The 24,060-nt window shown below is 33.6% G+C and overlaps 1 protein-coding gene and 1 pseudogene across 4 annotated transcripts; one reads left to right on the top strand and one right to left on the bottom strand.

Moving 5' to 3' along the window:
- The first annotated feature begins 8,093 nt into the window (after positions 1 to 8,093).
- On the top strand, positions 8,094 to 11,862 carry LOC123896782. Of its 4 annotated transcripts, none has more exons than XR_006804609.1 (12): positions 8,103 to 8,243; positions 8,432 to 8,489; positions 8,769 to 8,906; positions 9,024 to 9,225; positions 9,306 to 9,505; positions 9,663 to 9,905; positions 10,188 to 10,283; positions 10,365 to 10,442; positions 10,557 to 10,748; positions 10,829 to 10,909; positions 11,008 to 11,214; positions 11,321 to 11,862. XR_006804609.1 is itself a non-coding variant. In XM_045947153.1 (12 exons), exons 2-11 carry the CDS (start codon positions 8,442 to 8,444, stop codon positions 11,152 to 11,154), a joined length of 1,425 nt encoding a protein of 474 aa, XP_045803109.1. In that variant the 5' UTR covers positions 8,103 to 8,243; positions 8,432 to 8,441; the 3' UTR covers positions 11,155 to 11,172; positions 11,279 to 11,862. The 4 variants fall into 4 exon arrangements, 3 of the variants coding, with proteins under 3 accessions (XP_045803110.1, XP_045803109.1, XP_045803111.1); XM_045947153.1 differs by having other exon boundaries at positions 11,008 to 11,172; positions 11,279 to 11,862; XM_045947154.1 differs by lacking the exon at positions 11,321 to 11,862 and having other exon boundaries at positions 8,094 to 8,243; positions 10,560 to 10,748; positions 11,008 to 11,263.
- A 332-nt stretch (positions 11,863 to 12,194) lies between these two features.
- On the bottom strand, positions 12,195 to 23,331 carry LOC123896783 (annotated as a pseudogene).
- Positions 23,332 to 24,060: the final 729 nt, after the last annotated feature.

Raw genomic sequence — 24,060 nt, 5'->3', positions numbered from 1 at the left:
TGTCATTTGGTCTACGTCAAAATAGGTTACTTAATTACAGATCAATGAAGTTAATTCAATGTACAAATTATAATGTATAAGTCCTCGCCCGTGCCTGTCAAAAGAAATGTAAAATTATGTGTGACAGAAGAGTATAAATAAGATTCAATCAAAAAAAAAAAAAAGAGTATAAATAAGATTTGGTTTACTAAGCTGTTTCCTTTTTCTCTTGACTTAATTATTTGAAATGTGGCACAATATTGAAGTCTCTTAAGAATAATATTTTGCGATAATTTTTTTAAATTTGTTGCAAGATTATCCCTAGATAAGCTTACAACATTAATCTTCAAAAAGACATAACTAATATTAATGCAATTTTACAAAAAATAGCATCTGTTTTTAGAGACAGAGATACAGGCAAAGACTGAAAACATTTATAATCTTTTCTACCTGTTTAAGGGGAGCATAAAGATTTCTTTTCCCATCAAAGTAGAGTATGGTGTTGGGGTCAGATTGCATTTTTCTTTTCTTTGTTTTATTTGTAATTGGGGTACCTTTGTGTATGATCGTAAAGACTAGTTTCTTGAGTTTTGTGAGACCTAAATGAACGATAAACTCTTCACAAGAGTTTTAATGTCGTTGAATGCCCAAATTTATATTCGAACCAGAAACATCCCATTGTGTTTGTATTAACAATACTTTTTAAGAGAAGTTAACACAAGATATTAACAAATTAATGTTTAAATTCTATACTAAATTAATGTTTAAATTCTAATGGACCTGAGATTTCACATTCATTGAGCTGTTGCCTACTTGAAAATGATAACATTCTATTGCAACAAAGCAATTGCAGTGGCACTCGCAATATAACAAGCAAACTAACAGGTTCCACATAACCGAAACTTCCCTTAATGTTGTTAATTAGATATATTGGTCCCTTACGTTTATTTTAGGTTTCAATTTGGACAAATGATACATTGGTGGAGTTTTAATTATTTAGCAAACTAAAACATCAAATACTACAAGTTTGATGATTCATAGATCATATCTTGCATCCTGGACACTCAATGTGCACCTACACCAATTTTCTTCTCCTTATTTTAGGTTCCACATAACCGAAACTTCCCTTAATGTTGTTAATTAGATATATTGATCCCTTACGTTTATTTTAGGTTTCAATTTGGACAAATGATACATTGGTGGAGTTTTAATTATTTAGACAAACTAAAACATCAAATACTACAAGTTTGATGATTCATAGATCATATCTTGCATCCTGGACACTCAATGTGCACCTACACCAATTTTCTTCTCCTTCAACACATTGACTAGATTCCAAACCCTGGACATTCGTAATGCATTTGTCACTCACAACGGTATTCATATAAAAATGAGAATAACATTATATAAAATACTTTTATAGAACAGATAACATATAATTAAAACACAACAGCAGTACAAAAGTTACATAAAATGGATCAATGAATATCTGAAAAAGTTACATAAAATCGATTAATGAATATCCGAAAATCTGATCCGTTTATCCATTAAATTAAACGATTGGATATGGATCGACCTCTAAAATATCTGAGATGTGATCCGAGCCAATCCAAATTTGATAAATTAAATGAATTCGAATATGTATTTAGGCTGATCCGATCCATTGACAGAACTAGACTCATGTATAGAGACCGACAAAAGATTATTTTAATTAATGCAATAAACATAATATTCAAATGCGTATTTTTAAGTTGCAGCTCTTACCTTCATTATATGGTCTGAGATAGAACTCATGGACTCTGAAGCCTTGTGCAGTGTCTACTTCACCGCGACCCTCTACTCTATATAGTCCAAGATATTCATACGCCATCTGATTGTTTCCAACAATGTTTTCACCTTCATGTGCATCGGTATAGGTGACTACTCGTAGAGGAGTCTGTTGTAACATACAATTTGGCATACGCCGGTTGCCTGTACATACAAACATAGATTTCAGTTCATATTGAAATTCTGGTATCACTAGAATGATGTTGCCTAAGATGTCCCAACAACTACTTTGTGTATAATGTTGTTATCTATTGTTGGCACATCTTATATAACATATAAAAAACTGACAGAAAATAAATAAATGACACAAGTAATTGTTAACCCAGTTCAGCCAACTGCCTACTCTGGGGGATACCAATCCAGGAAGGAAATCCACTAATAGCTCTAGTTACTAAGACCTCCAGCAAACCCTAGGATTAACGCCTTACACTAAGACCTCCAGCAAACCCTGGTTTACGCCTTATAACCTCGACACTACTTATGCAACTTCTGCCTAGGAACTCCTAGACATGAGATCCCATCTCACTTCCACTCACACAACACAACCTGTGTTGATTATACAATGTTTGGAAAGATGTGGTGACAACTTGTCAAGACAACACTTCACTTTTGCTTAAAAGCTTCAAGTGAATCACACATGGTAAACTCCGTACTTCAAAGCTTAGGAGTAACCTTAAAATAACAAACTTACTTCTTAACTCGTGTTATAGAATCCACAAGCAAGAATTACAATCAAACAATAAAACACTCAACAAAGACTCAATAAAGACTCAATATGTGTAACTAATATTTTTCAATGATATATTTAGTCTTGAGCTTGGTCATCGTATATATAATGAACCAGCACGCTCCTCTTTCTTCATTACTCATAGGACGCTCCTTGTAGCTCATAAAAGGTGATCTGATTCTCTTTTGATCTTCATCAAGAATGTATAGAAACTTTCCAAAAGTGTTTAAGGACTTTATAGGATAATTGTGATCATACCGTTGTACCATTAAGTCTTATCTTATCCTTAAAATTCCTGATCAGATCAAATCTCCATTGAGCGTGCTCTTTAAGTGGATTTCCATAAATAGCAGATGCTCTCATAAATGCGCGAGATTTCCTTGAATAAATATGATGTTGTAACATGTTTTCCAACATCTTGTTAGTATATTTGTTTTAGCAAAATTAAGCCAATTCAAATATCCAACACATATTAATATGAAAAAGTATAGAAATAACTTTAAAAGTTACCTTAACATAATTATCCTAAATAAAACAATACTAATTTTCATTGATTTAATCATAAGATGAGAGAGTTTGACCTAAACATAAATATAGCAATTTTTTATCTATATATATTAATCCTAGATAGTTATCCTATTAGTTCTCTGAACCCTAATCCACTTAAACCAATGAAATTTTTTCATTTAGCCATGTCATTCACTTACAATGTCACATCATTTCTCCTTACATTATTGTCATATATATTGATCAACTTTTCATATACCTATATTTATATGTGTGATGATGCATTAATATATCAAAAAAAAAATTGTCCGATTATATGTTTATATAAGAAAAAAAACGTATGGATTAATGGAAACAAATAGTCACTATAATGATTGAATATATCTAATCAAAAGGAAATAAAATAGTCATTAAATCATCATATTTTGCTAAACAATTGTTTAAACAATTGTCACTAAATAATCATATTTTGTTTAAATTCTATAATCTATTGTTTCTTTATTATGTATAGAGAATTCTATTGTCATGATGTCATACTGAATGTGAATGATAATGAGAAAAAAAGTTTTTCGTCGAAGGATAAAAGGATGTGACTTATTGATCAATATTAGGTGATCAACTAGCTATTGGTCTGTTCATTTTTCATTTGGGGCATCGAAGACGGTAAATCATTTACACACTATCTGTTAAAAACTTGAAAGTCTCTCTTGATTATATACTCTTAAAAACTTAAAACTCTGTCTTGATCATTTACACACTTTTTGTTAATTCTAATAATTATTTTTACACAATTATTGGTTTGATTATTATTATTATTATTATTATTATTATTAATTATTATTATTATTATTATTTTAATAATATTTATTGTTTCAATTTTTCCACGTTATAATATAAAATAACGCATTACACCCGTGCATCGCACGGGTTTGATGAGTAGTAGGAGAACTATCTAAACATAAATATAGCAATTTTTTATTATTTATTAATTCCCACCACTGAATAATAATTGCAAAGATGAGAAGTTACCAAGTTGGGAAGTAATCTTAATTTTAATTTCCCATGAAATGGTGCGATTTTGACTGGGTCAAAACGGGTCACCCAGGTCAAAACAGTCTGAATCGGGCCGAAACAGTAATTAACGATTCGTATAAATATAGTAGTGATACGCAAAATATAAATTACCTATAGTGAGTTGCTGATCGTCCATCACTCTCAAATTTTGGCGATTGGCTTCGCGGATAAAACCACCCTCACCGCCCACTATCAAATTCTCATTTTGTTGGTTGGGGTGGTCGGGGTTGTGGCGGGGATATCTTGCAACTATGCAAGTTGCATTGGAAGGGTTGTAACAAATCCCTCTTCTCTGCTGATTATGTAAACCAGCTAACCGTACCTGATTTCTGTAGCTAAATTGCTCCCCTTCTACAATCGGGGGAACAAGCCCGTGTTGAAAGCTTCTGGCGCGAACTTCACCGTATTGTTGAGGATGATCAGCTATGGCTGTATCAAATGCATCTTCATTATCGTTATCAAAAACCTCAACAAATCGACACAGAAGAACACGGGCAGCATCATTGTTGTTATCCATAAAAAATGAGTTGGTTACTTTACTAAAGAACTTAAAGAGAGAACTTAAAGAACTTAAAGAAAAACTGAAGAACACGGTAGAAAACCTAAAGAACTTAAAGAAAAACTGAAAGAAATTTTGCCTAAAGAAAAACTAAAAACTAAGAAAAACTTTAGATAAATAAGATATTTATCCTAAAGAACTAAAATAAGAAAAACTAAGAACCAAGAGTTATTAGATAAACTAAAAGTTAGAAGAAAAACTAAAAGTTTGAAACTAAAGGCAGAAGAACTAAAAGTTTAGATAAATAAGAAAAACTAAGAACTAAGAAATTTTGCCTAAAGAAAAACTAAGAACTAAAAGAAAAACTAAAAGAAGTTCGCGCCAGAAGAACCTAAAGAACTTAAAGAACTTATTCATCACTTATTCATCCTCAAGAACTTAAAGAGAGAACCTAAAGAACTTAAAGAAAAACTGAAAAATAAAAATAGTGATGAAGGCATAGAGTAATAAGTGAGAAATACATTTTGAGAAATTTTCAGTGTTCTCTCAACAAAGTAGACAGTACTTCAGTAAACAGAGTAGAAGTAATTTCACGTGGGAGAGAGACGAGTAACAAAGGGACAAAATTGTTTGTTTGGTAAACGGACAAGGATTACATGACTTTGACCCCGGAAAGTCATGTAACTTTGGACAAATTCTGTCCTTTTGATCAATCGAATGACCCATAGTATGCCACCTGTTATTTTTCTAAAAATTAATGAAACAAACAAAAATCAACAAGAAGATTTTGCAGCGTTTTCTGTAAGAATTCAATTCCATCGGTTGTTTAATTCAAGAGATAAAGAGATGCATTAGAAATAACAAGAATACCACTCAACCTGCATGGAGAAGACATTCTGATCTGGAAACTCGGTAGAAATGGAGATCGACGGCAGGTGGAGGATTGACGGCGACGAGCGACAGAGATCTGGTGGACTGCTGGTGGAGGATCGACGACAGCGAGTAACAGAGATCTGGTCGATGGCAGAACTTGATGAAGAAACGATTTTGAACAAAATTTATCCTTTTGTTGTGTTACACATGAAAAAGAAACTTTGATTTTGGAGGTAGACATAGATTGAATCTTTGTTTCTCGTTTTGAGTCTCTTCTTCACTTTTCCTCAAACTAATCTCAACCCTGGCATGAAGAAACAATCTTCTTCGTTTTGAGTCTCTTCAACATCAAAACTCAAATTTGCATACTTTCACACCTCCGTTGTTATGAAATAGCAACCCTTGAAGCAGCAGCAACTGTGGCTGCGCACGGAACATCGTGACAGTGAGTTTAATTTCTGGATCTATTTGCCCTCTTCTTTGGAAACAATGACTACTACGGGTTGGAATTGTATCAATTAGTTGCTTTGAAACAATAATAGTTGATTGAATTATACCAATTAGTTTTTTGGAAACAATGACAGTTTCTAGAATTTTATGGGTTATACCAATTCTGTCATGATAATTGTTTGTAAACAATAACATTTGTTTGCCATTGTTATAGTCTGACAAAAGAGAGAAGTGCTGCTATTCAATTGATTGTGTTTGGTTTATTTTGTTTTAAATTTGATGTGGTCCATTTCTAAAAGAGGAAGAGTTATTAGATTGTATTAGAGTGTATGTACATCAATATGTAAAATTATAGTGCAGGAGACGACGATGGCGGCGAACGGCATCTCAACCAATAAACCTACGGAAGGATCAATGGAGCTGACAACAACGTGAAGCAATGAGTTTGTGACGATGATGTCAACCGGCACCACGCGAACAAGATAGTGTGTTGGTTGTTATTAAAGATTGAAGAAAGGATGAAGTACAAAGTACAAGTGTGTAAAGGGAGAGAAAAGAAAGCAAAACGACATTTATTTTAAAGGTTTTAATTCTTATCCATTGATTTGTCCCTAAAAGGAATGAAGGGTTGAGATCACCCCACATTATTTCCTGTAGTTTTCTCTCCACGGGAGAGAATCCATTCCCTCAGTAAACAGAGTAGAAGTAATTTCACGTGGGAGAGAGACGAGTAACAAAGGGACAAAATTGTTTGTTTGGTAAACGGACAAGGATTACATGACTTTGACCCCGGAAAGTCATGTAACTTTGGACAAATTCTGTCCTTTTGATCAATCGAATGACCCATAGTATGCCACCTGTTATTTTTCTAAAAATTAATGAAACAAACAAAAATCAACAAGAAGATTTTGCAGCGTTTTCTGTAAGAATTCAATTCCATCGGTTGTTTAATTCAAGAGATAAAGAGATGCATTAGAAATAACAAGAATACCACTCAACCTGCATGGAGAAGACATTCTGATCTGGAAACTCGGTAGAAATGGAGATCGACGGCAGGTGGAAGATTGACGGCGACGAGCGACAGAGATCTGGTCGATGGCAGAACTTGATGAAGAAACGATTTTGAACAAAATTTATCCTTTTGCTGTGTTACACATGAAAAAGAAACTTTGATTTTGGAGGTAGACATAGATTGAATCTTTGTTTCTCGTTTTTATTTGATGCTAAAGTGCTGATTTGAAGTTAAAAAAATTTGATTTGGAGTAAAAAGTGGAACAGCAACGGAACAAAATATTGATTTGTGTTTTTAATGCTACAGTAATAATAAATAATATATTGGTAAATATAAAGTAGTAAAGTTGTACTCTGTAATATCATTAAAATATTGCTGTAATTATACTCGACCCGTTTTACCACTTAAACTCGACCCGTTTCGGTACGGATTGGGCTGGTTTTTTGGGTTACCACTTTTGATTCATATAACACACTTCCTTTCTAAATACTACCTCCTCTTAATATACAAGATCATTTTACAAAATATTTGTGTGTCATTTTATATGATCATTTTTTAAATTCAAGATATATTAATTAAATTTTCATTTTATATATCTAGGGTTTCACCATTGGATCCATTAATAGCTTTTGAGTTAGGTCTACCTGTTAGAAGTGCAGCTATGTAAGAAAATGGAATTAAGTCACCTGAGGCGGAAATTGATCCACGCAACGGTAAACATGGTGTAATGTTGTGGTTGACAAGTTTTGCAATGGCTTCTAGTATTTCATATCTGATTCCTGAGTAGCCTTGAAGAAGTGTGTTGATTCTTACTAGCATTGCAGCTCTTGTTGCATTGTGTGGTAATGTATGACATGGTTCTGTTCCATTTCCAAATATTCCAGCATTCAGAAACCTGTCACAAACAAAAATCACAATTTGCATGATTAGTATTAGATAGATGGATTTGGATCCTCTACTAGTGAATGTGGTGATGTAAACAAAATTAGTGAATGCAGTTGAATTTATTTTGATATAGTTTTATGCTAAATCAGAAAGAGTCATAAATTATAAATAAAATAAATAGTATTAAATTTCATTTTTTAATCAATAAAATCAAATAGTAAAAATTCGCCATTTTAATTAAATAATAATGAAAATGAAATGTGGGGGTGGAAAAAGAAATTTTCATTCTCTAATTCGCTGCTGCTACGCCTTTGTCAAAACGTGGTTCCTTCTTCCAACGAAAACAGAGTGAGAAGAAAATGATAGAAGATTAGGTAGTAGTTAATTAACCCAAAACGGCGCTGCAATTCGTAAGTTATTCATCAAGGATATCTATTAATCTTCATCACCTGGGTTTTTTCTTCTCGTTCTATATCGGGAAATTTTTTTTCTTTTATGATTTTGATATCGTTATTGGGTTTTCTTTATGATTCTGTTGATTTGTTTTTATAGCACAATGATGAATTGAGGCTGATTTCATTCATTTTCATCGATTTAGGGGAAGGACGATGGAAGCTCAATCAGAGAACAGAGCAGTTACTCGTGCCCGGGGGCGGGTAAGTAAATTATTGTTCGAGATTATTTGTACTGTAGTAGTATTTGCAATTAATAATATTATACTATACTCTGATTATACCATCTGGTGTTTTTGTAAGTATACTTTTAGGGTTTTGTTTGTTGATTGTTAGTGTTTGTTATAATGATTCCTGATTAGTCCTTTCCATTCTCTAAACTATCAAATTTTATTAAAAAGTTATTATGAATTGATTAGTTGTCTAATGATATAACCTTCGCTGCTATGCCTTTCTTTGTCAAAACGTGCTTCCTTCTTCCAGCGTAAACAGAGTGAGAAGAAGAAACCCCACCCAAAACGGCCCTACCTTGGGAGGGAAAAGGAGTTGGAAGTTCAAGCGATCGCTCCATCAAAGAATGGAGAACTGACTATTGGAGATATTGCTCGTGCCCGGGGGCGGGTAAGTAAATTATTGTTCGAGATTATTTGTACTGTAGTAGTATTTCACAAGATGACCAAGAGTTTGACATGTTTGTGCTGAAATTTGATAGACTTGTTGCAAATAACTCTTTGTCAGGAAGTTTTTCCGCTTCATTTCCTTGTAGAATGTGCCACCGGATATGCTCTTTTTCTTGCCCGTGGCATTAATGATATTGATATGATTAAGTATCAAGCAGAGGAGTACATTAACCGTTCCGACACCCCTTTTGAGCTCAAAGCTTATCTACCCTTTTCATCTCTTGGTGAAGCTCTCCTTCAAATGAATGCTATATCCAACAGTAAGCTAATTTCATTGTCAAAAAAATATCCCACACAAACAAAATCTATTTTCTTTCCTTATTTTTGTTTCCTTCTGTAGCAAGTGTGACTGAGATGCTAATAAAGTTCATCCAGAAGAATTTTGAACCACCATTCCATCGCCATGTACTTACAACTGCCGATCCATTTCTGGGAGTAAAAATAGTAAATAATGTGGGTCTGAGTGACCATACTTCTTTGCTGACCTTAAGTGTCATGCGTGGTTTGCGGGAGAAAATTGACAAACTCATCGGGTTGCAGGTATGTTGTTCCTACTTCATGCCATCACTTACAATCCATATATATATATATATATATATATATATATATATATATATATATATATATATATATATATATATATATATATATATATATATATGATTCCTTACTAACCCAAACATTTGATTATTTGCAGCCTGGAGAGTTGGACAAGGCCCAACGCCAACTGGCGCACCTTTACAAAGACCAAAAGCGCACTATATTGGACACCAAAAGTCCCGTCCCGGTTTCGTCATCTTCTTTTCTACAAGAACAAGTCATGGTTGTGCCACATAGATTCGAAGGATTTTTCAACGCCAAGGGCAAAAAGAATATATTGTGCACAAGAAATCTAGTACCCGGGGAAGCTCTTTATGGTGAAAAATTAATACATGTTCAGGTGAGTCGATTTATATATGATTAGTATCTGCCTCTTAATTGGTTTATGTACTTCATGAATATCCATAGGTATTAGTATCTTTATGTTGAAAACTCTCGTCACGTCACATGTTAAACCCTTCAAGACCAACACATTAGTACTCAATTAGAGTTTTCAAAATGCTCCAATTTGGTCCTTTTTTTAGTGCTATCATTGTTTCACACACAATAACGCATAGCTCTATGTTTCCATGTGCTGATCCAGTTTTACGTGTTTGGACTTATTTCAATCTTTGTATCTCAGAATGAAGACGGAACTGAAGTCGAGTACAGAGTATGCGATCCGCGTAGATCCAAGTTGGGTGCTGCAATCCTGGGTGGTGTCACCAATATATGGATTGTAAGTTATCGTATGTTGGAACTTAAAATAACATTTGAGTTGTGCGATTTAACTAAGTATGCTTTATTTTATTTGTTTTAGAAACCCGGCTCTCGTGTTATGTATGTGGGAAAAGTATGCGGAGTTACGGTTTCTGATTTGTCAGATATTGTTGGCTTGGTAAGTTATGTGGTCTATTGTCGGTCATAGATCTTTATCATTTAGACCTTGCCCTAGATGTGTGCTTTAGTTTATACTACAGGTTATAATTTGCTAGCATATCTATTTTGTTAGCAGGATGGTTTAGTTTATGTTGTGGGCAACTCTGATGATGTTACACATATGGAGGGCAAGAGGCCAAATGTTGTGACAATCATTGAGAACGATTATCATTATTGTCATTACCGCATGGTTCTCGGGATGGTAGATGCAGTCTTTGGGGAGATTGATCATCCCCTTGGTGAAATTTATCGTCTTCCTACTAAGGTTCTCTACTAACCCCATAATATGATTGTAAATTGCTACGTAATGCTACATTTTCTCATTAAATTGTTATGTTGTATTAGGTTGTTAGGGATGGGCGTTTTATAGTGAATAATGTTCATTTTTATCTTAAAACTGGTGGGCATTACATGATCTGCACAAAGGTTTGTTTTCAATCATTTATATTTGATTTTCCTAGTAATTTCTTTGATATTTTTTTGTTAAATCATGCCTGATGATTTGTGATTTGTGTGAACTACAGGCAGACAATATGAATTCAAAAGGTCATATTATTTTTTCCTCCGGCGATATAAACAGAGAATTCAAGCTACTACAGACAGTCCCTCTTGATTTAGTAGAGGGGGCATATTTCATTGACATTGGTGGTTACAGGATGCAGCCTGAATAGCTGTATTTTTACTGTTTGGTTGTCTCTTTTTATGATCAACCTTTTTGTTGTATCGATTAGGTGGTTTTGCAGGCAAAGCATGTATTAAAAGATGCAGCCTGAATAGCTGTATTTTTATTGTTTGGTTGTCTCTTTTTATGATCAACCTTTTTGTTGTATCGATTAGGTGGTTTTGCAGGCAAAGCATGTATTAAAAGATGCTAAGATATTTGTTTGTTTTGCACATCTTATGCAAGTTGAAGAACTTTCTTTTATGACTCAAAAATCGGAACCAATTCAATTTACAATTCAACCATCCACATTTGAGTTGTATAGTTATTCCATTCACAAAGCTAGGTGGCAGCATTAAATTTGCACCAATTGGGTTGACTAACATGTTCAACAGTGGTGGAACAATTCTTGATTTGGAATATGTTGAAAGTGGTGCTAAGATTAAGGTTAAAGGTGGTGGAAATTTTCTTGCTTATTCAAGTGAATCACCAAAAAAGTTTCAATTGAATGGTTCTGATGTGGATTGTGAGTGGCTAAGTGATGGAAAATTGTCTCTCAATGTTCCTTGGATTGAATCGGCTTGTGGGGTTTCTGATTTGTCAATTTTGTTCTAGAATATTAGTATTAATATGCTTGTGGTTTTTTAATACATTGGAAATTATGAGTTTGCATTTCAACTCTTACATTTATAATAAAATATTCCTATTAATTGAGCTATGTTTATGAGAACTTATTTATTTCTTATATACCAATAAACGAAAGATAATTTATGAATAACTAGCGGGCCAAACGGCCACGTTCCGTTGTCCATAGAGTCGGGATTCATAATGGGCTACTATATTTTCCTTATCCTCTAATGCCTCCACTAAAAAATTATCAACAGGAAGACGAAATAGAAAGGTGCAAATCTTGTCATTCAGTTTTCCACAAGCGTTGCTTTAGAAAGGTTGCAAATTGTCCTTGTGGGGAACTATTTATTTTTATTATTATAAATAACTTTATTTAAACTCAGCTCACTGTACTGTACTGCAAGCATCAGCCGAAAGTAGTTAAAGTGAAAATATGTTGCAGCTACTTCATTTAAGAATCAACATGAAAATCAGTGGTTAGTTAGATTAGATTAGTTCTTATAAGAATTCATAACTAATTAGAACATTACATGTATTGTGTGAACTCATGTTAAAACAGTTTTATTTGTCTCTTCCTCCTTCCTTATCTTCCTTCTTTCTGTGGTCAAGTTGTTGTTCTTCAGAAAATTCAAGTTATAGTTTGGTTTAGTCCTAAGCCAGTATCATCTAAGTCTAACACATTGATATGAGTCGGGGTAGCGCGTTGCCAAGACATAATGTATGTTTGAGCTTCATTCCCAAATTGAAAATACCATAGCATGGAATATGCAGTAAGGCCACAGCAAAGTACCTAGAAATTAATCACAAGCCATATAAAAAAGGTCACCAAATGAACTTAACAGATAATATACAAAGCTGAATATCCTCCTATTCCTAACAAAAGCAGAAAAGTGCATATTATTTAGACCAATTTTTCTTATATAAAAGCTCTAGAACTAGAATGAAATGAGACAAGAAATATAGTGGCATAGGAACCAATTTTCAGAAGATAATGGGAAAGGAATAAAGTTCATACCATGGTGGAGCATATGAAGATGACAAATCAAGAAATGGATAAGGCCACCTTTTTTTCAAGACAAGAAAACTTGTATTAGACAATAATTTATAAATTATAATGTATTTTTTTTCTAAGTAATTGAGTCAAAACTAAAAACAAAGGAAATTATACCAGAGATTAATGCAAGCATGAACAATCTATTGGAAAATCACATATGTGACTGTCCATAAGCAAAAGTATCCCATTCGAAACCGAGGGAAAGGCTGAAGAAAACAAAAGGAAGAAGAGTAAGAATTTTCTGATATACAAAACAATGGAAGTGGAGAAATAAATGGAATTAAATGTAAGAACTCACCAGGGAATTTAAAGCTGTATCACCTATGAGGAAAATAGCATTGATTGAGTGCATAATGATTACCAACTGCAACAAAAGAATACTTCAGATAAGTGGTTTTATTTCCAAGTTTAAAAGTCTCTTAAATCAATTAGTTCATAAAAGATACTTACAAAATTTAGATTGTAATCTTTGATGGTTAGAAATGGAACAAATACAAACCAAAATACACAATCAGTTAACAATGCAGCACCTGCATTTATCTATTCACAAGTAAAGAAAAGAAAAACCAATTAGGCCTCTTTGGATAAACAACTTAATTAAGCGTTTATAGCATCATAAACAACTTATGGACGTGTCATAAACTATTTCCATAAGCTCTCCATAACAAACTCACAAATGTTATGCCAACGGATAAGCTCAAATAAATCAATCCAAACACTTAGATGCTCTTAACTTATCGGGAAAAAATAAAATCAATCAATCAATCAATCCAAACATGCCCTTATATTTGTTCAATGAAAAGATAAACCATCCTTAAATTTTAATCACTGAGGTATGAAAATTTTCAAGTGTACCTGAAATATGATTTGAAAAATATAACCCCAAGTGCTTGCATGTTGGCGAAGAACAACTTCCGAAACTCCGAAATTTTTGTCTTGGTTTGATGCATAAGAACTTTGTGGGAGTACATGAACATCATACATTCCTTGCTCTGCATCTCCATCCACATGATCAACCTTATCACAACTTGATTTCTTATGATGTTTGTAACATCCATTTATGGAGAGTATTGATCCTAGCTACAACACCAAACATATAAGAGATTATTAAGAGAGTAAACATAATTAAGTAATTATAAGATATTTTAGTCTTTATACTTGCCCCAAAGTAAAATGTGATTGAAGCAAATGTCCACCTGATTTCAGTAACCATAGAGGGAAAAAGAATATCAAAATCAAATTAAATGCTAAAAAATAAGCTTTGTTTATGGTTGATTAATACAGCAAGTGTTGAAATAATAGTTGTCTGGCTATAAATGGTAATTGCTCAACTAATCGTTTAGTTGGTCCAATGGTGATTGGCGCTGGACTTGATAGAGAGGACCACGGTTTGATCCTCACAACTGCAATTGGGAAGGGGCTGACACCACTCGATGCCAGAACTGACCCCCGAACCAGATACATGGGTGGTGTAAACAAAAAAAAAATGGTAATTACTCAAATTAGCATCATAAAACATGTAAGGCAATAGCTTTCTTAAAAGGGCTTATGATATTAATTGCATTTCTTAATTTATGTGTTAAAACTTAAAACCTTAATGGACTATCTAAGCAGAGACCCTATTCATAATGTTCTTGAAAAAGGAACCAAAATTAGAGACAAAATTAAAAAAAAAAAAAAAAAAAAAAAGGAATGAAAAACTTACTGAGTGTAATAATAGAAAATGCTTCCACCATCAACAACAGCATTGAAAGTAAGAAGAACCAAAAGCACAAAAAATGCAAAAACTCTAAAAGCGAAAAGCCAAGCAGGGTGAATTCCTTTTAAACAAGGCCTCCAAGTTTCATCCTCATACAAAATTGCTGAATTTTATTCTTCTTGGTTTTCCCTTTCACTTTCACTACCATTTCTTAATTGTTTTTCATACTTCCATATAAGCAATGATGAGAAAATGACTGAAAGCAGAACCCAAATTGAACAAAGCAAAACCCTCCAATTAAGCCAATAACTATGAGTATTTGTCTTAACAGTCATAATAGGTTGCCAAGAACCTTTAGGAGATCCTGTTAGAAAACTCATGATGAAAAAAAAATCACTTTTTTTAAAAAACTTTTTTGTTCTGTTTTTTCACAGTAAAAATGCAGAGAGATTGAAGTTGAAGAAATGAATGAAGAAAATGAAACAAGCCCAGAAAGAAAAGATAGAAACTTTGAAATGGGTCTAAATCTAATCAAATTCTATGGTTTAGGCACTTCATGCACAATAAAAGAGACACCTCAATGATAAAATACTAATGTCATGGCCTTTACATGAATATCACAACAACAAAGAAGTGACAAAATTTTGGACCAAATAAGAACATAAAAGTTGGAACTATTCTTGAAACTACATTAATAGTTTGGATTAAAACTACAAAGATACGAAACTTAGGATAAATGTTTGAATTTGAAACAGAAAGATACATACACCGACAGTTTCAATAGTAGATTAATTGTTGCTAAACTCTTGAGCAAGAAAAAAAAAGGTTGAAACTTGCAAGGAAAAGAAAGACAATGTGGGTTATGTTAAGAGAATAGAATAGGTAAGATGCTTTGCTTTTGTTTTTTGTAGAAATTTATTTATTTGAGACTGTTGAAGGTTACATATAAAGAAGAAGAGAAAGAAAAAGATGGTGTGCTTTGAGAGCAAGCTTCTTCTTATCTTAGTTTTTGATTTTTCTTAGTATAGTATTATATATACTGTCAAATATTTGATTGCCACATAACCATGCACATTTTAAATTAATCCAAAATAACATGCTGGTTTCATGTTTGTTGTGGGTGTGAAATAATAATAATAATTTACTTTTTTTTTTTTGGTAAACTAAATGTTTTTGTTTCTTAATCATAGCAGCCAAGAAAGACCTTTGCGGATTGGGTTAATTTATGAATAATGCAATGCACAAACATTAATCATAGCAGCCGTCAAAAAAATAATATTAATCATAGCACTTATAAATGCATTTGTAATTTTAATACATTTAAAAGTTACTGCATCACACATTCATAGCCCAAAATTACTTATTTTATTGCATATTAAGCTACTTACTAATGGACCTGAGATTTCACATTCATTGAGCTGTTGCCTACTTGAAAATGATAACATTCTATTGCAACAAAGCAATTGCAGTGGCACTCACAATATAACAAGCAAACTAACAATTTTCTTACAGAAAACAACCGATGGAATTGAATTCTTACAGAAAACGCAGCAAAATCTTCTTGTTGATTTTTGTTTGTTTCATTAATTTTTAGAAAAATAACAGGTGGCATACTATGGGTCATTCGATTGATCAAAAGGACAGAATTTGTCCAAAGTTACATGACTTTCCCGGGTCAAAGTCATGTAATCCTTGGCCGTTTACCAAGCAAACAATTTTGTCCCTTTGTTACTCGTCTCTCTCCCACGTGAAATTACTTCTACTCTGTTTACTGAAGTACTGTCTACTTTGTAGAGAGAACACTGAAAATTTCTCAAAATGTATTTCTCACTTATTACTCTATGCCTTCATCACTATTTTTATTTTTCAGTTTTTCTTTAAGTTCTTTAGGTTTAGTTTCAAACTTTTAGTTTTTCTTCTAACTTTTAGTTTATCTAATAACTCTTAGTTCTTAGTTTTTCTTATTTTAGTTCTTTAGGATAAATATCTTTTATCTAAAGTTTTTCTTAGTTCTTAGTTTTTCTTTAGGCAAAATTTCTTTCAGTTTTTCTTTAAGTTCTTTAGGTTCTCTGTCGTGTTCTTCAGTTTTTCTTTAAGTTCTCTCTTTAAGTTCTTTAGTAAAGTAACCAACTCATTTTTTATGGATAACAACAATGATGCTGCCCGTGTTCTTCTGCGTCGATTTGTTGAGGTTTTTGATAACGATAATGAAGATGCATTTGATACAGCCATAGCTGATCATCCTCAACAATACGGTGAAGTTCGCGCCAGAAGCTTACAACACGGACTTGTTCCCCCGATTGTAGAAGGGGAGCAATTTAGCTACATAAATCAGGTACGGTTAGCTGGTTTACATAATCAGCAGAGAAGAAGGATTTGTTACAACCCTTTCTATGCAACTTGCATAGTTGCAAGATATCCCCGCCACAACCCTGACCACCCCAACCAACAAAATGGGAATTTAATAGTGGGCGGTGAGGGTGGTTTTATCCGCGAAGCCAATTGCCAAAATTTGAGAGTGATGGACGATCAGCAACTCACTATAGGTAATTTATATTTTGCGTATCACTACTATATTTACACGAATCGTTAATTACTATTTCGATCCGATTCGCACTGTTTTGACCTGGGTGACCCAGTCAAAATCGCACCATTTCATGGGATTTTAAAATTAAGATTACTTCCCAACTTGGTAACTTCTCATCTTTGCAATTATTATTCAGTGGTGGGAATTAATAAATAAAAAAATTGCTATATTTATGTTTAGGTCAAACTCTCTCATCTTATGATTAAATCAATGAAAATTAGTATTGTTTTATTTAGGATAATTATGTTAAGGTAACTTTTAAAGTTATTTCTATACTTTTTCATATTAATATGAACTGAAATCTATGTTTGTATGTACAGGCAACCGGCGTATGCGAAATTGTATGTTAGAACAGACTCCTCTACGAGTAGTCACCTATACCGATGCACATGGAGGTGAAAACATTGTTGGAAACAATCAGATGGCGTATGAATATCTTGGACTATATAGAGTAGTGGGTCGCGGTGAAGTAGACACTGCACAAGGCTTCAGAGTCCATGAGTTCTATCTCAGACTGTATGATGAAGGTAAGAGCTGCAACTTAAAAATACGCATTTGAATATTATGTTTATTGCATTAATTAAAATAATCTTTTGTCGGTCTCTATACATGAGTCTAGTTATGTCAATGGATCGGATCAGCCTAAATACATATCCGAATTCATTTAATTTATCAAATTTGGATTAGCTCGGATCACATCTCAGATATTTTAGAGGTCGATCCATATCCAATCGTTTAATTTATAAACGGATTAGATTATCGGATATTCATTAATCGATTTTATGTAACTTTTTCAGATAACTAGACTCATGTATAGAGACCGACAAAAGATTATTTTAATTAATGCAATAAACATAATATTCAAATGCGTATTTTTAAGTTGCAGCTCTTACCTTCATCATACAATCTGAGATAGAACTCATGGACTCTGAAGCCTTGTGCAGTGTCTACTTCATCGCGACCCACTACTCTATATAGTCCAAGATATTCATACGCCATCTGATTGTTTCCAACAATGTTTTCACCTCCATGTGCATCGGTATAGGTGACTACTCGTAGAGGAGTCTGTTCTAACATACAATTTCGCATACGCCGGTTGCCTGTACATACAAACATAGATTTCAGTTCATATTAATATGAAAAAGTATATAAATAACTTTAAAAGTTACCTTAACATAATTATCCTAAATAAAACAATACTAATTTTCATTGATTTAATCATAAGATGAGAGAGTTTGACCTAAACATAAATATAGCAATTTTTTATTATTTATTAATTCCCACCACTGAATAATAATTGTAAAGATGAGAAGTTACCAAGTTGGGAAGTAATCTTAATTTTAATTTCCCATGAAATGGTGCGATTTTGACTGGGTCAAAACGGGTCACCCAGGTCAAAACAGTGCGAATCGGACCGAAACAGTAATTAACGATTCGTGTAAATATAGTAGTGATACGCAAAATATAAATTACATATAGTGAGTTGCTGATCGTCCATCACTCTCAAATTTTGGCAATTGGCTTCGCGGATAAAACCACCCTCACCGCCCACTATCAAATTCCCATTTTGTTGGTTGGGGTGGTCGGGGTTGTGGCGGGGATATCTTGCAACTATGCAAGTTGCATAGAAAGGGTTGTAACAAATCCCTCTTCTCTGCTGATTATGTAAACCAGCTAACCGTACTTGATTTCTGTAGCTAAATTGCTCCCCTTCTACAATCGGGGGAACAAGCCCGTGTTGTAAGCTTCTGGCGCGAACTTCACTGTATTGTTGAGGATGATCAACTATGGCTGTATCAAATGCATCTTCATTATCGTTATAAAAAACCTCAACAAATCGACGCAGAAGAACACGGGCAGCATCATTGTTGTTTTCTATAAAAATGAGTTGGTTACTTTACTAAAGAACTTAAAGAACTTAAAGAAAAACTGAAGAACACGGCAGAGAACCTAAAGAACTTAAAGAAAAATTGAAAGAAATTTTGCCTAAAGAAAAACTAAGAACTAAGAAAAACTTTAGATAAATAAGATATTTATCCTAAAGAACTAAAATAAGAAAAACTAAGAACTAAGAGTTATTAGATAAACTAAAAGTTAGAAGAAAAACTAAAAGTTTGAAACTAAAGGCAGAAGAACTAAAAGTTTAGATAAATAAGAAAAACTAAGAACTAAGAAATTTTGCCTAAAGAAAAACTAAGAACTAAAAGAAAAACTAAAAGAAGTTCGCGCCAGAAGAACCTAAAGAACTTAAAGAGAGAACCTAAAGAACTTATTCATCACTTATTCATCCTCAAGAACTTAAAGAGAGAACCTAAAGAACTTAAAGAAAAACTGAAAAATAAAAATAGTGATGAAGGCATAGAGTAATAAGTGAGAAATACATTTTGAGAAATTTTCAGTGTTCTCTCTACAAAGTAGACAGTACTTCAGTAAGCAGAGTAGAAGTAATTTCACGTGGGAGAGAGACGAGTAACAAAGGGACAAAATTGTTTGTTTGGTAAACGGACAAGGATTACATGGAATTGGATCCTCTCCTTCACCAAATGTCTCCTTCTCCAAACTTTAACCCTTGGATCAATCTCATGGTAAAAAATGTAAAATAGAATAATAACAGTTTTTTTTATCACAAAAAATAGAATAATAACCGTAAGTCTCTATGTGGAATTGGTGAGCTCCGCCGTGCACCTCCGTCCTGCAACCGTCACCATGCATCGGCCGCCTCTCAACCTCCTGTAATTGCACCTTTTCTTTTTTGGATAAATTCCCTGTAATTTCACTTTTAACATGAAACAATGATGACTATCAAAAAAACATGAAACAACGATGCAGTAACCAACATGAGCAAGAGAAATAAAAATAAAAAACTGGAACTTGGTTCTTCCATATCCATGTTTGACTGGACAATGGTAAGAGTGGAAGATTTTCAAGTTCAACACATAACATGCTTTTCAATTAAATTCTGAAAGGATTTCAATTTCCCATGAAAAATTATGGAATCCAAATCTTCAAAGCCATTAAAAGGAGGGGAAAGAATCAAAAGAGGGAAACAACAACAGATCTCTGCGGCGGAGAAGACGACGGTCAGCTTTGGTGGTTGGCTTGGATGGCAGTGGAGTGACGGAGGCCACAAAAATCCTACCTGCCGTTGTTAAAAAATAAAAGACGTGTCTATGCGAAGAAGGGAGAGAAGATGGATATGGTGTAAAGATCCGTTGCAAATAAAATCCTTTTGTCTTTTAGCATCTCATCCATTGGATTTGAATCTAAGGGTCAAGATTTGGAGAAGGAGAGAGAAGGAGACATTTGGTGAAGGAGAGAATCCGGATCTGGATTACATGACTTTGACCCGGGAAAGTCATGTAACTTTGGACAAATTCTGTCCTTTTGATCAATCGAATGACCCATAGTATGCCACCTGTTATTTTTCTAAAAATTAATGAAACAAACAAAAATCAACAAGAAGATTTTGCAGCGTTTTCTGTAAGAATTCAATTCCATCGGTTGTTTAATTAAAGAGATAAAGAGATGCATTAGAAATAACAAGAATACCACTCAACCTGCATGGAGAAGACATTCTGATCTGGAAACTCGGTAGAAATGGAGATCGACGGCAGGTGGAGGATTGACGGCGACGAGCGACGGAGATCTGGTGGACGGCTGGTGGAGGATCGACGACAGCGAGCAACAGAGATCTGGTCGATGGCAGAACTTGATGAAGAAACGATTTTGAACAAAATTTATCCTTTTGCTGTGTTACATTACATATGAAAAAGAAACTTTGATTTTGGAGGTAGAAAGTGGAACGGCAACGGAACAAAGTATTGATTTGTGTTTTTAATGCTACAGTAATAATAAATAATATTGGTAAATATAAAGTAGTAAAGTTGTACTCTGTAATATCATTAAAATATTGCTGTAATTATACTCGACCCGTTTTACCACTTAAACTCGACCCGTTTCGGTACGGATTGGGCTGGTTTTTCGGTTACCACTTTTGATTCATATAACACCCTTCCTTTCTAAATACTACCTCCTCTTAATATACAAGATCATTTTACAAAATATTTGTGTGTCATTTTATAAGATCATTTTTTAAATTCAAGATATATTAATTAAATTTTCATTTTATATGGAAGATGTATAATTCATCGAGATATCAAGCCTGCAAACATTCTTCTTGATGATGATATGGAAGCTAGGATTGTAAGTTTTGAACTTGCAACTGCGATGCCTGATGGGCAGACGCATATCAGTACTACAAGCGTGGCTGGCACGGTGGGATATATAGCACCTGAGTATCATCACTTATTCACAGTCAGTGACAAGTGTGACATTTATAGCTTTGGTGTTAGCTTGGTGCTTTGGTGATGGGAAAACTTCCTTCTGATGATTTTTTTCACCACACGGACGAGTTGAGTTCGGTCAGGTGGATGAGAAATATCATGACTTCAGAAAATCCAAAGGATGCAATTGATAAAAGGCAAAGTGGATTACTCACCTCTAATCATGGTGAACAACCACAAGCATAAACTATACTAAAACTAAGAACTAAGAAAATATAAGAGAAAACTTTATTTGATGAATTGTAATGTTACAAGTGATGGAAGGTGTGTTTTACATGAGAGAAAGTCCTATATATAGCCACAAGACTTGTGATTTTCGTGGCTTTACAATAGAATAGGAGTTACACAATGTTTAATGGCCATAAAGAAGGAAATAAAGATATAAGACTGATTTGTGAAAAGCTTTTAGCATTTGGCACTGTCTGACACTGTCACGGCCGTAACATAGCATGCACTGGTCGTGACAACCTTCAGTTTTCGTGGTTTTTTATTTTTCTTTTCTCTTTCTTGTACTTGGTGGGTTTTTATGACCCTTTTAATGTGTTTATTAGCCAATCCCACGAAATGTAAACTACTTTTAGTCATGAATTCCACTAGCTCTTCATTTAGTATAGTAAGCACCCATCCACATGCAAGGAAGGTTATGATGTTTTGTATATGAAAATCCAAACTGAATTATCACAATGTTGCTGTTCTAAATGGTAATTGATTGAAGTGTTCAGAGCCGACCTTTTTGGCCAAGAGATCAGTACAATTTCAATTCAATCTAAACAAAATGAAGGTATATATGTTTCACATGACCTAGAATTCTCACTTCTCACAAACAATATTTACTGTTTGCAATTTTACCTTCTGAACTCATTAGTCTCCTCTGTTTGCCTTCAATATGTTAAAGTCTCAGCCTCTATCTGTCAAAACTAGCACAAAGGAAGCAGTAGAACTAACTAAGACAGAGAAGAACCAATCCAGTGCTAATTTTTAGGCATAAGGCTTTAGATTCAATAAATTAGGCATAAACCAATCCAGTATAATGTGCGTATACAATTAATAAGGCATATGAAGTCACCTGAGGCGGAAATTGATCCACGCAACGGTAAACATGGTGTAATGTTGTGGTTGACAAGTTTTGCAATGGCTTCTAGTATTTCATATCTGATTCCTGAGTAGCCTTGAAGAAGTGTGTTGATTCTTACTAGCATTGCAGCTCTTGTTGCATTGTGTGGTAATGTATGACATGGTTCTGTTCCATTTCCAAATATTCCAGCATTCAGAAACCTGTCACAAACAAAAATCACAATTTGCATGATTAGTATTAGATAGATGGATTTGGATCCTCTACTGTGATTGCACCGCACAGCACGCGGCAGAATCGTTGGATTTGTGAGAGAAAACCAAATTGAATAATCGAAACACCGCATGAGTATTTTTTTTTTATTCACACAATACTCACCTAATTATAGACTATAATTAGGTGAGTATTGTGCGAATAAAATAATAAAATTCATAAACCTAGTAAAAGAAATATTATTTTGATCGTTCCCAACTTGACTTCGTGCGATAACTTTAAATACAAACAAACACCTATGTTAGTCACCGAAAAAAAATGATATCCAATTTCGTCTTTCATAATAAAAATATCGACCAGACAATTGTTCGTAATTACGTGTTCAAATGAAAACCTAACCATCCAAAATAGTTCCTAACGAAAAAACGAGACTAAATTTTAGTTGTTTTTCTTTTTCTTCCTGAAAGACTAGAATGAATCTTTACTCTTTTTTAACTATGATGATTTTGAAAATAAAATAGAGTACCTACCTAATAAGCTCAGTTTGAAAGGCATGACCTTGAGTAGTTCTTCTATGAGAGGTTGAACCAAAGCCAGTAGTGACACCATAACAATCAGTACCCTTATGAACACTCTCCATCACCCATTCACTACTCTCCTTGACTCTAACCCTTGCACCCTCATTCAGCTCCACCGCGGCCATCCTCCCGGCCACCGCAGCCACCTCCCCCACCCTCAAGTTTGATAGTATGTTAAAATCAAAAAGCCTAAAAAATATGTACAAAATAACCTATATATGAGTCAATTAAGCATAGAGTTTATTTTTTCCAGTAAAGTATCCATTTTTTATTTTTTTTAATAAACAATTATATTAATTGTTATTGGGTGGGTGGGGTAGCTCAGTTGGCACTTGCTGACTGAGCAGGTGTAGGCTGTTGGTCAGGGGTTCGATCCTTGGCAGCAGCAATTGTAGTATTTTCTTTGTAAATAAGTTGGTGGTACTTATAAACCATCAACTTTTAAAAAAAAAAAAAAAAAATTATATTAATTGTTATATTAGTTTTTTTACACAAACTTGAATCATGAACCTCTAACTCATTTATCCCTTAGTTCAACTAATAGTCGGACTACTCATTCCACCCCTATATTCATATTTGTTTTTTAATTTCATTGAATTCATTTAAACCGGTTTAATAACCTAAATATATTGTGAATCGGGGCTTGGACTATATTTTTTCACTAAAATATTTTTATATTTTAAATATCACTTTATTTAATTACTCAACTAACTACTGTTAATTAGAATGTTTTAGTAAAT

This window comes from Trifolium pratense, linkage group LG7 (genome assembly GCF_020283565.1).
Source record: "Trifolium pratense cultivar HEN17-A07 linkage group LG7, ARS_RC_1.1, whole genome shotgun sequence".
Taxonomy (NCBI): domain Eukaryota; kingdom Viridiplantae; phylum Streptophyta; class Magnoliopsida; order Fabales; family Fabaceae; genus Trifolium; species Trifolium pratense.
Note: the sequence above shows the minus strand (reverse complement) of the source record. Positions and strands in the feature narration are given on the sequence as shown.

Coding starts and splice junctions, on each gene's coding strand:
- LOC123896782 (XM_045947153.1), top strand. CDS start 8,442: ATGGAAGCTCAATCAGAGAACAGAGCAGTTACTCGTGCCCGGGGGCGG. Junction 9,226..9,305: donor AATGAATGCTATATCCAACA/GTAAGCTAATTT, acceptor TTCCTTCTGTAG/CAAGTGTGACTGAGATGCTA. Junction 10,910..11,007: donor ATTACATGATCTGCACAAAG/GTTTGTTTTCAA, acceptor TGTGAACTACAG/GCAGACAATATGAATTCAAA.